The 17,058-nt window shown below is 48.3% G+C and overlaps 1 protein-coding gene and 1 long non-coding RNA gene across 2 annotated transcripts in view; both read right to left on the bottom strand.

The window, feature by feature from the left end:
• Positions 1-2,414, bottom strand: part of RCOR1 (REST corepressor 1) — an 80,974-nt gene extending 78,560 nt beyond the window's left edge. Inside the window, exons 1-3 of the mRNA XM_021541375.3 lie at positions 2,268-2,414; positions 1,788-1,967; positions 1,633-1,692 (exon numbers count right to left, since the gene is read on the bottom strand). Of these exons, the coding sequence (XP_021397050.1) occupies positions 1,633-1,692; positions 1,788-1,967; positions 2,268-2,316 (289 nt within the window). The 5' untranslated portion in view covers positions 2,317-2,414. The remainder of the gene's footprint in view (positions 1-1,632; positions 1,693-1,787; positions 1,968-2,267) is intronic.
• Positions 2,415-11,037: 8,623 nt separating this feature from the next.
• LOC146767410 (uncharacterized) overlaps positions 11,038-17,058 on the bottom strand; it is a 61,739-nt gene continuing 55,718 nt past the window's right edge. Inside the window, exons 2-3 of the long non-coding RNA XR_014955779.1 lie at positions 15,242-15,333; positions 11,038-11,175 (exon numbers count right to left, since the gene is read on the bottom strand). This is a non-coding gene — a long non-coding RNA (uncharacterized LOC146767410). The remainder of the gene's footprint in view (positions 11,176-15,241; positions 15,334-17,058) is intronic.

The following is a 17,058-nucleotide window of genomic DNA, read 5'->3' as shown; positions in this document are numbered from 1 at the left end:
AGATCACACACTTCCCCCTCCCTTCCACTCCACACAGCATAGAAAGCAATAACCTTTGTATAGGTCACTGTTTATGTCTAAGTTTAAACCAGAACAATGTACATCTGAGTACACAACAGTCAGGAAGCAGCTCGCAATATTTTTCCCCCCCACCTATTATGCTCAATAAACGAATTGCTCAAAAGAGTATAATTCACCAGGGTGACTGTAAAGCCCAAGTATTACGATACGTGGCTGATAAGTCAATGTGATGCACGTTGTGTGCTACAGAAATGCTGCGTTTGACCTACAGATTGAAAACCAGTGTCAACTGCTGCCTAGCTAACAGCTCCCCCTTCCTCCCCCTCCCTCCTCCTCCTCGCTGTCCGCCCCGTTTTTCCTCCTGGTCAACCAAGAAATGGACTCCCCCTTGTATCTTATTTTGTCAAGAAAACGAAGGGGGGAAGGAGTGGGGAAAAATTATTCTGTAAATGAATACAAGTAATACTGAACTTAAGAAAAAAAAATCCTCTTTGCCCTCCCCCCACCCTGAGAGCTTAACAGTTAGGAACGGACACATATACTTAATAATAAAAAAGGCATCCAACATTAGTGCACAGTCTGAGGATGACCTATGATAAATCTTTTTCCCGAGTCCACACAACAGCAACTCTCAGGATTATTCGATAAGGAGACACTGTGGCTTTCCACAGCATTCTTTTTGTTTTAGTCTGAGAGGTGCGGAGGATTCAATTAAGTTTGGGCTGGGCAAAGGGACAACTCCAAACGCTAGGATCTCCAGACAGAAGGAGGGTTTTCACTAGCTGCAACCTCCGCTTACAAAGGAACAATACCAAAAAAAAAAAAAAAAGCTTAGATTTCAAACTAAAGAGGTCAACAGCCTGTCTTTCTATACCCGGAGATACATCAGTACCACCGTGCTTCCAGCACCTGCCTTTCAGCACAGCCCCAATTCCTTTGTTTGCTCAAAATTTGCTTCCATACCACTTTAAATTAGCTTACAAAGAACCGAAGCAGAATAGCTGGAACATTAAACATTTTTTTTTTTTCTGGAGAACACAGGCAAAGAGCTTCTTAGGAAGAAAAAAAAATTAAAATACAGACCTAAGTCACTTCTAAATACCTTCGAAAAAAATTATAATTATAACTTGGTATCTTCTAGTTCCACCCCTATCACTGAAACCACAGAAACACGAGTTTATAAGAGGATGGAACAAACAAAAAAAGAAAGAAAAACAAGCAAAAAAAGCCGAACAAAAGGAAAAAAAAAAAGGAAAAAGAAAGAAAAAAAGAAATGAGAAGAAAAAAAATCCCACCCAACTGCCATCTCCTGCCTCCTCCAGCCCTGCCAGCTTCCCTGTTCCTCCCTGCCTGCAAAGCGCCCTCTGGAAAGCATCGAGACTTCTTTTATCAACCGTGTGCGCTGGGGAAGGGGGGAGGAAGGGGGGGTCCTTGTTCTTGCTCTGGGTGTTTGAGAGTGGAATTAAGGGGAGATTATTTTTGGACCCGATGAGTGGAACCCGGGGCGGGGGGGGGGGGGGGGGCTCGTACCCCACTCATCGGGAGGCGGAGGGTCCAAAGCACTGGATGAGGGGGAGGAGCTGCCCCCCTTAAAACATAATAAAGACTTACCGGGGTCGAAATCAGGGACCACCGCCTGGTACTGCGGCCCGACCCTCATTCCGCCGCCAGCTGAGGGAGGCAGAGGGAGAAGCGTTACCCGCGTGGGCCCGAGCGGCCCCTAGGACCAACCCCCCCAAAAAACGCACCCCGCACCCGCTCCTCACCGTGCTCCTCATCGCTGGACGACCCCGAGCTCCCCTCCTCCCAGGAGTTCACGCCGCTGTTGCCGTTGGGGGCGGCGGATAAACTTTTGCTGCCGCCGTTGTTGTTATTATTCGCCCCGGCGGCGTTCTGGTTCCTGCCCCGCCGTTTCCCCGAGACCTCCGGGCCCTTCTCGATCATGGCTGGCATTTAGGGGAGGAAGGGGAGGGGGGTGTGGAGAAGAAGGGAAGGGAGGGGGGGGGAGAAGATCAGAGTTTAAAAACTGCGGGGGGGGGGCTGTGGGAGGCGCCAAGGGCGGGCGGGAGCCGGGGCGGGCCGGGCCGGTGCGCGGCGGTGGCGGCGCTGCTACATCCCCCACCGCGATCGCCCCGAACTTTGAGGCTCATCCCAGCCCTGCGCTGGGACTCCGCTCAACCTGCGCTGCTGCCCGCGGCCAGCCCCGCCTCCCCCCGCTCCTGCCCCTTCCCATTGGCCAAACCTACATTTTGGGAGGCCATCCCGCCCGCCCATTGGCCGGCGCCGCCTGTCCATCGCGGCGGCCCGGCGCTTCCGTTCGCTGGGCGCGGTGGAGGCGGACCGCGGGCCGTGTGTGTGCGGGCTCCGCGATCTCTCCGCGATCTCTCCGCCCAGCGATACCTCTGCTCCGCGCTCTCTGCTGCCAGCGGAGCGGGCTGGAGGCGGGGCCGCACCCCCCGCCGGGGAGCCCCTCCCCGGCCGCTCCCCCGGCTCGGCCCCGGTTCCGCCGCCCCGCCGGGAACTCGGACCCGGGAGGAGCGTGGCAAGGGACTACTTTGCCCCCCCCCACCCGCCTCCCCCGTGGCGGAAGGTTACGGCGCAGTTTGAATGAGATTCCATACAAAGCTCAGTAGTCCGAGGGGAGCTGAGCCCGGCAGGGTTGGGGCTCTGGGCTTGCTCTGTCCGGGACGGCTCCTGCCGGCAGCAGCGGCCAGAGTCCCACGAGGGGATGGGGGTCCCGGCGGCCAGGAGTGGCCTGAGGAGAGCAGGGGGGCGGCCCGACCGAGAGTGCGGGACAGCGCCGAGGTCGGAGAGAGCGGGGCAGCGGCAGCAGCCCGCCGGGCAGCGGCACCGCACGGACGGGGCCGCGGTGCTGCCCCGTCAGCCGGGCGCTGCCAGCTGCCCCGGGGCACCGCCGCCCGCCGCGGGCACCGCGCGGTGCCCGAGGAGCCGCCCCGGGTCCGCCCAAGTAACTCCGTGGCTCCCCCTCGGCCTCTTGTGCCGAGCCGGGGTGGGCGCTCAGGGCCGGCCGGGCAGTGGATCCCGCGCCCCGCGTTCCCGGCGGCGCGCCCGGCTCCCCACGCGGAGCCCTCGCGGCGCGGCGGCCGCGTCCCACGCTCCGTGCCTTCCCCGGCGTGACCCGGCAGCGGGGCGAGGTGCGGAACAAAAGCGGCGGCGGCGCCGCGTTCCCTTCCCTCGGCACACGAGGCTCCTGTCGGGAAAACCCGCACGGCGTGGGGGAGAACTGCTGGGGGGGAAAGGGGGCGTCCAGCCTGGCCGTAGCTAAAATGGGCAACCAAAGTGTACCCAGACCGCACGCTGTTATTTGCGACTCGAACTGTAAATCAGGCTGAGGCAGCACAATGCACAGTCATGGAAAGCAGCTTGTAGGGTGTGTCTGCTATTTTCATTCAAATTAACTTCTGTAGCAAGTTTGGTTGTTTTTTTTTTTTTATTGGCCGAGCAATTAAAAGTGCCATTTGACTAGCAGCGGTTATCTCGTATCAGCCAAACTGTCCCCAGCCACTCCCCGTCTCCCTCTGCCATTTTAATCCAAGAGAATTTGCACGGTGCGGGGGGGGAGGGGGGAAAGAGCTGCCGGGGGAGAGCCATCGGCTCCAGCCCTGGCCTTACCCTTCCTTCTCTATCTTGTGCCTAAGATTATCAAAATTATTTCTCTTCCAGGGAGTCGTTTGGAAACGGTCCTTAATATTCACACACTATTTTTCTCCATTAAAATTAAGGAAATAAGTACCTTGTTGAGGTGTGTGGTAGTTTGCTTCAGCATACTGTGCTCTTTACAGTATCTCCTTTCCCATCTTCACTTGGAATGTGTGTTGTGTGTGCATACTGATATGCAATCAGTTTCCTTTGTTTACACATGCATGTACCTGTGAGTATTTATTTACCGCTGAAAAAATAAGCTTATTTTCTCTTCATTAAAATAAGTACAAATATTAAAATAACTTTTTTTAGCTCACAAAACTAAAATTTATGATCTCGCATTCTTTGAAAATACTAGTTCTAAATTAGGGGAGTAATTAGTGATGCTCTTAAACCCCAACACTGGCAGCCACAAATATTTCCCATTGCAAAGTGTACTGGTTCTGTAGCAGAAAATACATTTTCATGAGAGACAGGAATGCAAACATGGCTGAGTGTTCATTATCCTTCTCCTCTGTATTCGAGGATCTCTACTCCAGAAATGCAAGGGCAGGAAGGGAACACCTGATCTTTCATTTTATAAGGAGCTTTGAAAGTCCCAGTACTTGGGGGGGGGGGGGGGGGGAAGGGAAAAAAAAAAAAAGGCTCACCCCAAGACTTAGGCTGAAATAAACTTGAACCTGAGGCCACAGATGACATTTGGAAATGTGTGTATACAGCTTAGGCTGAGACACACACATGTACACAGTTTTGCAAATCTGGGCCTAATTTTGGTCTTCCTTCACTTCCTCTTCCTCCCTCCCTCCTCTTCTCTTCATGGCCATTACCCACTTAGGCCCCAGGATTAAAATCTAAATCTAAATTATTCATAACACAATTTCCCTCACTTGAACTGCTGAGACACTTCACCACGGTGTGCCTGTCCCAAGCCCTGTCCCGAGCCCCTGCCCGGAGGGGGCTGAGCAGCTCCATCCTGTCAGAGTGGGCTGGGGAAGCAGCACATTCCCTGGTCCCCAGTTGTTGGCAGTGCCACGAGGGATGCCACCCCTGCCTGAGCCATGCCCCGGGTGAGCCGGGCACGCTCTGCCCCTCCTGCCTGCCCACCAGGCTGCCCTGGGCCCCAGCAGGTGCCCAGGAGCAGCAGCGGGTCTGTGCCTTCTCCCTTGGGCGCCAAGCGCTGCGTGTGTGTGCCCTGTGTGCCCTGTGTGCCCTGTGTGCCCTGTGCATGTGGGTCTCCAGAGCAGGAAGTCTCAGCGCTGTCACCATCACAGCCCATTTGCACCTGTCACAGCTGTTGTCCCAGGCCAGCAACACCCTCTTCATCCACAGCAGGGCTGCTCTTCATTTTCCAGCCTTTCTGCAGAAATTTGTGAGCCCTGAATATAACATCTCTAATGCTGATGGAGCTTTTTGTTTCTAACTATTGAGAAAATTCTTCCTGTTTGTTTTTGCGTTCTGAACAGTGGTGTTGGGTTTCTTTATGCTTAAGCTAAAAGCCTGAATTTTTGGGAGTGTCCCAAAACAGCACAACAGATTTTGGTGTTGCTCTTGAAGGAAACTTTGAAAAATTGTTTTCTGGCCATAAACAAAACTCTTTGCAGAGTGTAGGTGAGTGTGTACACAAAATACAGAACTGTGTTTTATTTTTTAGCAGCAACAGTGAATACACTTTATGCAGCCTCTAATGCCAAAAGAGCAACAAATTATCATCTGGCTCTCAGCACTTGCTCTGGAGGAAACCGGTGTTAACACTTCATTATTTTTAAGTTCTGCAAAGTGGGACAGATGCGGGGGAAACCCTGTAAGCACTAAGAGAGTCTCTGGTCGGTACAGGATCTTATTTACCTGAATCAAAACTTCATTTAGACACATCAGGCCATGATCCCACGCATGACTGCACACACCTGTAGGTCCTGCTCAGGCTCCTCAAGAGGAATTTCATGTATGATCTGCAGCAGACTCAGTTATGTAAAGCAGGGATGGTATCTTCCTAGGGCCTGAGCTTGGCTGCAACTTCTGGACAACACTGTAATGTAGTGGTTAACCTGCTCACCTGTTTAGATATTAGAGCAAAAAGAGTGGGAAAAAAAATCTCTTCCTTATGAAGACAGTGTCACTGTTGTGCATATACTGTGGCCTAACAGGTTGGACCAGGACTGTCATTTAAAAAAATTTCTTGAAATTTGTTTCTCTTTGTTAGGGGAAAAGCACCTCTCCTTGCCAATTTTTAAATGAAAACTTTTCATATTGTCATTAACCCTGTGAGTCCTACAAATAAAATACAGATTAAGTAGAAATGCAGCCAGGATGCCCAACAACTGAACAACTTTTATTCCCTGGATGAAAAGAAGAGTGTCTTCTGCTTCTTTTTTGGCCTCCCTCCTGCCCAGATGAGTGTTTCAAGCCTTTTCCCAGGACAGCAATGCTCATAGTGCGTCCTCAGGGCTGCTAGTTCTTGCAACAAAGGGTTATAAGAGTTAAACCCCTTCCCATTAGCTGGAATTGTAGGAAGCAGCTCTCTCACCTCCTTCATAATGTATTTTCCTTGAAAACAGATGCACTAAAAATGCTTACCCCAGTGAGAATGTTCCTGTGTGTTTACACAAGTATATATGTATGTATGTATATACATATAGCTGGTTACCAGTAGTATAAGGACAATTAATCACACTCTAGACTGATTGTTTTTAATACTGAAAGGGTATTAATCAGGAAAATGTTACCCTTTGAACAAGATGTTTATACAGTCAACACTATGTGTTGTTTTCTTTCCCCTGGTGCTAAGCTGCCTGTTAATGCAAAGAGGAAATCGGGTTTATTATCTCTTACTTTAGAACTTTGTGCTCCAAGTTCGACAACAATTTTGGCTGGAATTTGGAAGGAATGCACATGAGATGATGCCAGGTTCTCGTAGGTTTCAAGGGGACTTGGGTGTTCAACCCCCAAATCTGTGGAAGCATTTATGTGCCTAAAAGACATAAACAAGCATGATGTGCAAGTTTCAAAAGCACCTCCTTTTGCTGATAAAACAAAACCCAAGAGGAATCCAATTTCATTTTAATGTGACTAAAAGACTTTTAAAATCTGTCCCTAAATCTCTCACGGGCCTTTGGAAATTTGTCCTTGGAGCCTTTCAACCTAGAAGTTGCTTTTAGAGAAAGAATTATATAGTAAATTTTAATCCAAACTTTTATTTCCCACTGGAGAGAATGGCTCATATCCTGTAGTGAGTAGGAGGCCAGTGGAAAAAATCGAGGGGGGGAGTTGTGATGGGAGTGAGAGGGTGCAGAGCTGGGGCTGGATCAGCAGTGGGAGGCAGGAAAAGGGCTGCTGGCAGCTGCAGGGTGAGCATGGCAGGAGCAGGGGAGCCAACCCTGTCTCGGCCTGGAGCAGGGCTCCAGGCTGACCCAGAGGGGAGGCACTAAGAGATGACCTGGGAGGAAGGAGAGAATGAGACTGAAATCCTGCACAGGCAGAGGCTGGCGATGCTGGGGAGAGCAGTGGGATAAGCACACAACAATCTTGCGGGCAGAGCTGTGGAGAACACCCTGTCTGTCCCCAGCAACGCATGGACACAGCCCCCAGTGAGTTTGTTTCAGCATTTGTGCTAGGAGATATTTCACAGCTTGTGAAGCTGATGGGAACAGGAGTCACCCATCTGTACATGCTACTGTGACCACCCCCTTTGCAGCGTTCTGGCTCCTTTTTGGCAGGGGTATACAGCTTTCCCTGACACCCTATGTTGCCTTCACAGGACTCCACTTCCTCCTTTTCCTCCTGGGAGCTCCTCTCAGCGAATTAAACGTGAAGCTGTTGAGGAGCCCTGTTGCCCCTCAGCTCCCCTGCTGCCCAGCCAGCAGCGCTCCAGGGCTGGGCACCCTTGGCAGGCAGTGCCCAGAGCAGGCAGCCCCTCTCTGTCCCCCATCCTGCACCTCTGATCAGCCCTGGGGAAGAGCTCAGGAGGAGAAAATAGGAAATGACAGCAGTGAGGGGAGGTGAGACAGGCTCTGGTGGCATTAACCCCTCCATAGCTGGTGCCTTCTCCCAAAAAACAGGCCTTGAGGGAGGTAGGACAGTCACCTTCCCCTTTCTAAGGGTGAGGAAGAGGCATGCAGCAAAATCAGAGTAGAAAGCCTCAGACAGCTGATGGGTTTGCTTCACTCAGTTCTGTGTTTAAGTTAATCTCCATATCTGATGAGAAACACACTGTGTGAAGAGATTCATCACTCCTTAAAAAAACATATGGGGGAAAAAAATTTCCTTTTAGGGAGCCACTTAATCGAAGGGATGATTGCAGTGAACACAGCACTTAACCTGGGAATATACCACTCTCTTTTTATAGACTTCCATTTCACTTGTCTCTGGGGCAGCCAGTGAGGAGTGCTGGTCTGTGAAGGGAGCTGAAATTGCAGGGAACAGCTGCCATCATTTCTAAGGTGTCTGGGAGTCAAATAACATAATTCTTCTCACAGGAGATTTTGAACAAGAAATGCACACAATCCCTTTGGAGAGCTCTTTGTTACAAGACCTTGTGGGACAAGGATTGAAGTTTAACAGCAGATACCCATTGTAAGAGCTTTGCAAAGAATACAATCCCTTGAATTTCAGTGTTTAAATCAACCTTTTTTTTTTTTTTTAATTGATTGAGGGAAGAAGTTCTCCCCAGGAGCTCATGCAGTACTGTGGCACTACCTTTGAAGGACTCTGCTATGTCAAGGATAACAAACTATGAGAAACATCGCCTGGATCCAGCAGGAAAACTCTTCTATGCCAGCCCCACTATGGTGGCAGCTTTGCAGTGGCCCATGTCACTGCAGTCCGTGGTGGGAGCAGAAAAGACTGCCCAGAGAGAGGTGTCCCACCTTTGCAACATGTCAGGCAGCCCCTCCCTGCACCCTCCCATGGAGGAGATGCGCTGCAGCCCAGGGCTCTGAGCACAGCAAAGTCCCTCAGCCAGGTGGTCTCCTGCCTCCCTGGGAGAACTCCATGTGTCTTGCTGTCTTGCTGCTATCCTGGTAATCCCAGAAATGGGCAAGAGAAGTCCAGCTGAGAGGCAGCTGCTTGCTCCTGAAATCATACCAAAAAAATCCCTGCATTGAGTTTCTGCCAACACAGCCCCCTTTACTCCACCACTCAGCCAATCTCTTCCCATGACATAGGGGATCTTAGGGAAATGCAGCCAGGGCTATCCTACAGGGCCTCTGAGCACTGGCATTCCCATGGGAATGGGAACTATTAGGATTAATCTGAAACTCCCTTCAAAACACATAGTCATAGGATCAAGAAAACTGTTGTAACAGAGTATAAATATACAGGTTGATATGTCCATACATACATGTGAGAGTGAAGAAAATAATTTTATTCACATCCTTCTGTATGTGGGGATCGCTGTGCTGAAATCTCTGGGAATTCCCTTTGCTGTAAAACAAGTAGAAGGTTCAGGACCAGCTTCCCTAAGGCAGCACAGCTCCACAGGACTCTAGTACCAGCTTTTGACTGTTCACTTTCACTTCATTCAGCCTAAATATAATCTGGAAATCTCAAATGCTTGTGATCTCAGAGGGAGGAGACAGAAATACAGGTTAGTTCCTTACTGGTATTTGTCTAAAGAAAACCCTCAACACATGAAAACCCAGAAAAGAAAAAATCAATGGAACTTCTGTTTGGTGTCAAGTCAGGCACTAATCATGAAACAAAAGAAACTATTTTCTAAATAGCCATGACCTAGTACCTCTTAAAATCACAACAAAAAAAAAAAAAAAAAAAGCGGAATTCCTATCTGCTCCAAGCTTTCCCCTTATTAAACATGGAACACACCAAATACAGATTCATTTTCCCTGCCCAGCAGCACAGGAGATGGATGGTCTTTCATTGCTCTTACGGCCACTGCCCCTCTGGGATTCCTCTGATGACACCAGAAACCTTGCACCAAACTCAAATATCAGACCAAATCTTTCTTATGTGGTCTTCCTTTTCTCAGTTACATTGGTGTAAACCAAAGGTTTAAACTGATCCCAACCTGTTCAGTGGCTCTGAAAGAAGGCTCTGGATTAACATCAAGTAAAGGCATCTGTCTCCTGCTGTTTCTGTGCCTGTGGTATCAATAGTGATTTTGAAAATTATTATTTCCATACAGTCTATAATGGCTTAGAAGGAACAGTTACAGCCTGTTGTGCAAATGTGAATAATACTTGCTTTTTAAAAATGTGGAATTTTCATACGGCAGGAACTAATGGCCCTTTCAGAGTAGTTATGGTCTATCTTGTCAATTTGGTTTCTACTCATGCATGCTAAGTGAATTTTTATAGCTAAACTAGGAGTCCTTAAAAAGGGGCCTTATACTGGAAATGCAGATGTGACTTACTGTGAGTTGTGCTAGGAGATCATCCCTGCCCCTGGGGAGCCAGAGCCAGTAATCAGAATTCCCTTTTCCTGTGCACATAACACGACTTGCAGGCACTCTTTCATCTGCACTGAGGCAGGAAGGAGAGGCAGAATTAGCCCCTCATTACAATAATGCTTCTCACACTTTCCTCAGCTACTCTCTGCAGGCATTAGTAAAGGGGGCCTGGCTGCCAGAAATGCTGAAAACCTACATCTCCAGTTAAAAGAAACCAGAGAGCAGGGTGCTCAGTGGCTCTGAAAAATCAGAGCCACAGAGCTTTAAACAAATGTTTTTATGCTCTTAAAAAAATAAATATACATACTTAACTTTACTCTCTACTGTGAGTGCTTTGTTGAAAGGAAATTGTGTATTTTCCAGGCTGATTTCTCTTACAGCTTCACTATAAACTGTACTGCATCTATACATCAATATATTTATCTGCCTGCTTCACAGCTGGAAAGAAAATTAAGCCATCTCAATCACCTTCACATTCAGGAATAGAAGAAACTGATTTTTCCTCACTCAATGCCAATTAAAATGTGAAATGTGGATAATCTGATCTCCACTAAATATTCCAATCCTCTCCATAGCACGGAGTGGATATACCTCCATCCTCAGTGGCAACCTGAACCTTTTCTAAGACTGGAAAAAGCAAAAGAACAGAGGCTGTACAGTCTTATTACTTATTTATTTAAAATGCTGTAGCTGAGCCTCCCTTCATCTCTTGGCTCCTTACCCAAAACCCAAAACCTGTGTAATGAGCAACATCACAGGGCTTGACTACCAGCAGACACAACACCTCCACTAAAACAAATGCATTTATACTGATTTATGGCAGCCAAGGAGCTGCCACAGCACATCCAGGGAATACCTACCTCTCCAGAAAAAGGTACACCTCTGACAATATCTTCCCAAGGTATTTGTCACAGATCCTATGCCTTAGTGGAGTAGGAGCCATGCCCACCCCAGTTGCTAATACTGTCTCCATTGCTGCAGTCAGTACCAAAACACCTTGTCCTGATGATAGAGGCTCTCCCCTGGGCAGGCACGGAGCCAAACCTGGCATGAACCAACCAGATATGTACAAAGGGAAATCTTGACAGCATCTGTGAACAGAGTTTAAGAGAAAGGAACAAAATAATACCACATATGTTAACAGATTGAAATGGTAGCTATGGTGACCACGGACAGACAAAGAACAAACCATTTTGACTGAATTCAGCCAATTCTTTCTAACAACAAACTGCAAGTATAAAGCAAACTTTTAAAAATCCCTAATGAAATCATTATACCAAATCCATTCAGCTCTGTTTGGCTTGTTTGCTTTCTAAATTTCCATTGCAGCTATTATATTAAACCTATTAATCATTGATGTAGTCAAATAATTTCCACCAACTGAAAAGGGGGATTTCCTCACTGTAAAAAAAATAATTGACTGAGTTTTCAAGGAAAAAATTAAAAGCAAGGAATAGTTATTGTAAAATGGCAGACATTCATAATTCAGGGCATTTTCTTGTGCATGAGAGAGTGTCTGGGTTTTGTAGAATACAGGCTTGTTTATAAAAGTTGGATTACTTTGCCTATCCTGATATGCATCATAGCTATGAAAAATGACTGTCCTGTTTATTGTGTATCACAGTGTCAAACGTCTCAGCATCTATTTCCTCCAGTGTGCCACGGAGCTGGAGCTCTCCCATTGAGGGCTGGCCAGTTGTCCCTGAGGGAATTGAGCTGAGGACAACGTGGGAGAGCAAGAGCTGAGCTATCAAGGAACAGAAAGGCTGCCTGCTAAGAGTCAGTGCTGCAAACAGGCAGGCAGGAGATGGGGAGGATTACTCCAGTGCCAGCACAGCATGCTCCAAGTGCTGTGCAGCTGCTCGCCTGCTTGCAAACTCCCCCCCAGGAGGCTGGCAGGGACCAGAGGAGCCCCCTCAGTGAATGTCACGATGGAGACTCCAGCACACGTCCTGCTGTGGAGCATCTGGGCACACCTCGATGGAGACCCCAGTGCCCGCTCGGTTTTAGTCTGGCGACTGTTTCAGCACACCTGAAACAGGCACTGATGCTGCCGCTCCGCCCTGTCCCTGCGCCCAGCTCTGCTCACTGGGGAAAATTTCAGAGCACAACACAAAATCTTATTTCTAACCTGTGGCAAAGCTGCTGTCATTTCCCTGGGTGAGAGCTTAATATTTAACTTGGTGTGCTTGGACCCTTTGTGGACTGTACAGTTGCCAACAATATGAATTTGCACTGTAGCTGTGCTTTTGATGCTCCAGCAGCAGTAACTTCAGCTTTCTGCAGTGCACAGACACTCTCAACTTTACTCTCGCATTTCCATCTCCACGAGCTTGCCGTTCTCTAAAGAACAAAACGAACCTAAAAAGCAAATTCGCAAGAAGTGCCCACCATTCAAACACTGCTCTCTTTTATTTGTGTGCTGACAGAGGCTCTGGCTCAGCCTTCTGCCAATTAAACCAAGCTCCCATCGCTGCCCGCCTGGCGGGCACTCTCCCGGCTGGCTGTGCCTCCAGCTCCACACACCACAGCGGCACCAAGCTCACGGCCTTTCCCTAATGCTGAGCCTGGACACTTGGCTTTTGCTCCTGCCAGCACACAGGGCAGCTCCTTGAGGACTCTGCTGGCTCTGTGCAGGTCCCCGGAGAGCAGGGCTGAGCCAGGGTGAGCACATGTGCTCCTGGGCTTTCTACAGGGACAGCCAGGGAATCAGCGTTTGGTCCTGCACCGCCTCACGACATTTGCTTTTGCTGCACTTTCAGTGTGGCAAGGAGAACATGGAGCGGGGAAAGAGGGGAAGAAATAAGCATGTTTTCTATCAGTATTGCCAGCAAACAGTAAAGAAGCAGTTACTTTAATTCTATGTGCAGTAAGTCCTCACTAGATGGCTCCTTACAGCAAGTAAATATATTCCCCACAGAAGGAACACTGGTGTGCAGAGTGTGTGAGAGCAGAGATAGCGTGTTGCTAACTGGGCTGTGTGGCTGCCTGAGTGCTTTGCATGGAAAAGCAGGATGTAACACGGGCGTGTGTGGGTGAGCAAGTGAGCGCTTACACGAATTCCGAATGACACCACTCTGTGAGTCGTGAACTGTGAGTCACATGGGCACCCATGTCTCAGGCACATTAAAAAGGCAACTTGCCCTTTTCTGTAGGTATCTATGTTAATTTGTTTCACATTCAACTCTCTAATTCAGAGTGCAGAACTAGGCTGTGGTCAAGGGTACCAGCAGTGGAGATCCTACAGCGGAGCAGCTGATCCCAGCAGCCAAGGTAACAGATGGTATTAAAGCTGAACCCCCTAATGTCATGTAATCACTCCTAAAAAAAAATAAGCAATTCTTGCTTCTGAAATGCCCCCCCCCCGCCATTACCATCATGAGAACATGTTATTTATAATGTGTGTATTGGCAGGATGTTCTGGGCAGAAGAGCAAAAAGAAATGAGCTGTCATCCGCAGTTAACCTCTCATTCATACATCACTGTGTGCATTCAGTGGTTCAAGGTTATGCAAGTTGATTGTGCCCTCATTAACGAGCAGTGTTAATTGGTGTCTATCCTGCTTTGAGATAAACATGTATACTATGTGTTCAAAGTACTGCATGCTGTGAAGGAGCTGTATGGTATACAAATGTATAGGGGCCCTGCACAGGGAGCTGCAGGGAGAGGTTGTGAAATGCTAGGACTGATTTAAATCCACCAGTGATTCCAGTCTGTGCAGCCCACGTCCCTGCACGACAGCCTGGTACTGGCTCCGAGGGCCAAGTGGCTTCTGCTGGCAGAACTCAGCCACTGTGTGTGCCCCCAGCTCCCCACGCTGGCTCTTGTTGCACCCCTGAGCACACTGCCTACTTTTCACTTTTCAAGGTGAATTAGCAGTGATTTTAGTTTCCCTTAAGCCCCAAGGCTGTAACCTCTGGCCATCAGCAGCTCATAACCACCAGTGCACCAGGGCAAACAGACACAGAGGAAGGTGCTGTTCATCTCCATATAAACTGCCCCTGCTCAGGAGTCAGATGCAGTGGAGCCAGGTTGGCTCTTGGTCTCTGTGTCAGCAGCCCTTAGGGCTTTATCCGGCCTCTTTTTCCTCACATTTCCCTCTGCTCATGTGCTGGCATGGTGCTAAGTCAAAATGAGCTCATGTACTCAGACCCACGAGCCTCACCTGCTCTGGTGAGGGAGAGAAAACAACATTCAACATTGTGTCAATCTTGAACATTTTCTTTTTTCCCTGAGAACTACTGAAAATCAGCTCAGATAAGTACCCTGAACCAGGTCATAATCAACACACAACATTGATGCAAATATCACTTAAATTAGAGAATTATGGCATTTACATTAAATAATCTGTATTATAGAATATTATAAATGCTCAAAAGACTTGAGTTACATGTCTCATAAGCAAGCACAAGCCATTCCAGGCCAATACAAGAATTTACCAATAAAGTAATATTTGATCATCTAATTAATGGAGCTGTTATCTCCCCAGAACAAGCAGGGCTTAGAGCTTTTAGGCTGTTAAACACTTTGTCTCAATGCTTAAAAGCAAGTAGCACCCAACAGACCTTTCCTTTTCTCAGTAGCATTCCCTTGAAATGCAGTTGTTTACTTCAGGCCTTGAAGGCTGGATTAAGAGCAGAGATTGTTTGCTTTAAATTATACACACAAATTTTATTGCCATTCCTTCTGCCACTAACATGCTATTTAATAAATGTCGAACTGGCAGAGCTCACTGACTGCAAAAGTGAAAGGGTCAAATCTGTGAATCCAGAAATAATACTGAGATTTTTCTCTCCTTTCATGAAATGTACTTGCAGCACACAGCATTGAAGTGCTTCCAACTTTCATAGCAACAAGGAGAAGCAGCTCATGAGTCAGCCCAAAGAGGAAATATGTCATTAGCCAGGGAGTTTTCAACATATGCAAAACCATCGACATGTCTATGGCATCCAGGGAGGAATTTTTATAATATTCCTTGTTGCCAGAGCTGTGGGTGTGGCCAGGTATCTCAGTGGCTGAGGCTGTGATTGCCCCCAGATTCACTGAGCATTTCACTCCATGGCTCTCATCTTCCTCCTTTTCAAGACAGGAAACAAACAAGACATACTTGTTTTTGATAACTGCTGGAAAGACCCAACTAAGTCCTGGTGGTTGTACCTTGAATTCCTCTTCATCCTTCATATCGCCACTGCACCAAGGAAGGGGTAGGGCTCTTATCTCAGCTTTCTGCAGTTCCAGCCCTTCTGTAACTGAATGAAAACAAACACAAAGAAAAAAAGGATCAGCTTCCTACATTTTCTTGCCTGTGTAAATTATGCATCACACTCATTATAGAAAAAAGGAAGACGCAGATTTGGAAATCAGTCGTGAGTTTCTCCATATTTCTTAAAATTATGCAAGTGTTACAGCTGCATACACAGGGGACTTTCTTTTTTCATGAAGCTTTACACCAAAATAAAGGCCTCAGTTGTTCTAGTTGGTGATTAGGCTCAATATTATGCCTCTGGGAATGGGAAGCACAGGGACTCAGAGGAACAGAAAACTTAATGAATTCTTTATTTGAAGAAGAAAAAAAATTTCAAAATGTTTTCCAGAGCTCACAGGAGGGATGCAGAGGCTCTTCCCTCTTCAGGAAAATGCAGCTCTTCCAGGTGAAAAAATTAACCCTTGTCTACTCTCAGCTGCCCCTCACCAAAGGTTCCTTGCCCTCAGAGCCCAAGCTGAGTGCAGCTTTCGGGTGTCACTTGCTGTCCCCCGCCCCTCCCCGGCCCCCCGGGACCCTCTGGCTAGCTGTCCCTTCCCGGGGCCGGGGTTTGCCGCGGTCCCGCTGCCCTGGGCTCACCAGGCAGCGGCTGGGTTAGCACGGTCCGAGCTGCGGCGCTGCCTCGGTCACCGCAAGGGATGGAGATAAAGAGACGAAGAGAGGTCAATGGTGTGCAGTCCAGAGAGATTGTATTGCCTGAACGGTTGCAGGGACCAAAGGCCCTGGGCTACTGCCCAGATACAGTTTTATACAGCAAAATTAAGAGATAAGGTCTAAACAATAGAGACAGTGTCCAGCCTGGGCACATCAGAACCACCCCAGGGGTCAGGTCCAATGGGAACTGCTCAGGGATGGGGAGAAGGGAGTTTACAGAGAAATGCTGAAGCAAAACTTTCCCAAAACAATGGGGCATACATAAATGTATCTTTTCCTCAGTTTCCCATTCCCAAAGCCTTTCAAAAACCCTTCCTCCACAGTACCATGCCAGCATGAAAGCAACAGCTGAGCTGCATTGCACAAATTATCCCACTGGCTAAAATGAAGTCACCAGCCCCTTTACTAGGTCTTTTCACTAATATGCCTCATACTGGCATATCTCCCTCCAGGACTTCGGACTCATAGCAGGATGACGCAGAAACCAATCTTGAGTTGCACAACAAGCTCCAGAAAGACAAGGAATACAATCAGTGAATTTGCATATACTCACTTTGGAGGGAGCTTGCAAGTGGCCCATGAGCCAGGTTTAGCAGGCCCCTAATTTGGACAGGCTCCTGCATCCAGGTCTGACCCAAGAACATCAGACCTCAAAATGGAAAGCACTGCACCATGGGACAAAGGGAGCAAATGGGAAATATCCAGCAGGAGCAAATGGGAAATATCCTTCTCTAGAAACACCTTTGGATATTGGGGGCTCTCCTGATGTTGGTGTGGGTTGGGTTTATTTTTTTTTTCCAAATTTGAATATTTTATGTAATAGAATAAATAAAAACAAACCCCAATCTCAGGTTTGCTTGCAGAGGAACTGGGCAGCTGGCAGAGCATCAGTGAGGCACGGCAGCAAATCCCCACTGTCACTCTGAGGCAGAGCCTCCTGGTGCTGCTGGGTCTGTGCCACCTGCTGGGGGACAACCCCAGAGAGGCCACAAACCATGACAGTGAGACACCACTGGAGCCATAGGCCACCACTGGAGCCATGGCCAGTCTCAGCTCC

Source organism: Lonchura striata, chromosome 5, assembly GCF_050655825.1.
Source record: "Lonchura striata isolate lonStrDom1 chromosome 5, ASM5065582v1, whole genome shotgun sequence".
Classification (NCBI taxonomy): Eukaryota; Metazoa; Chordata; class Aves; order Passeriformes; family Estrildidae; genus Lonchura; species Lonchura striata.
This window is presented reverse-complemented; position numbering and strand designations above follow the sequence as displayed.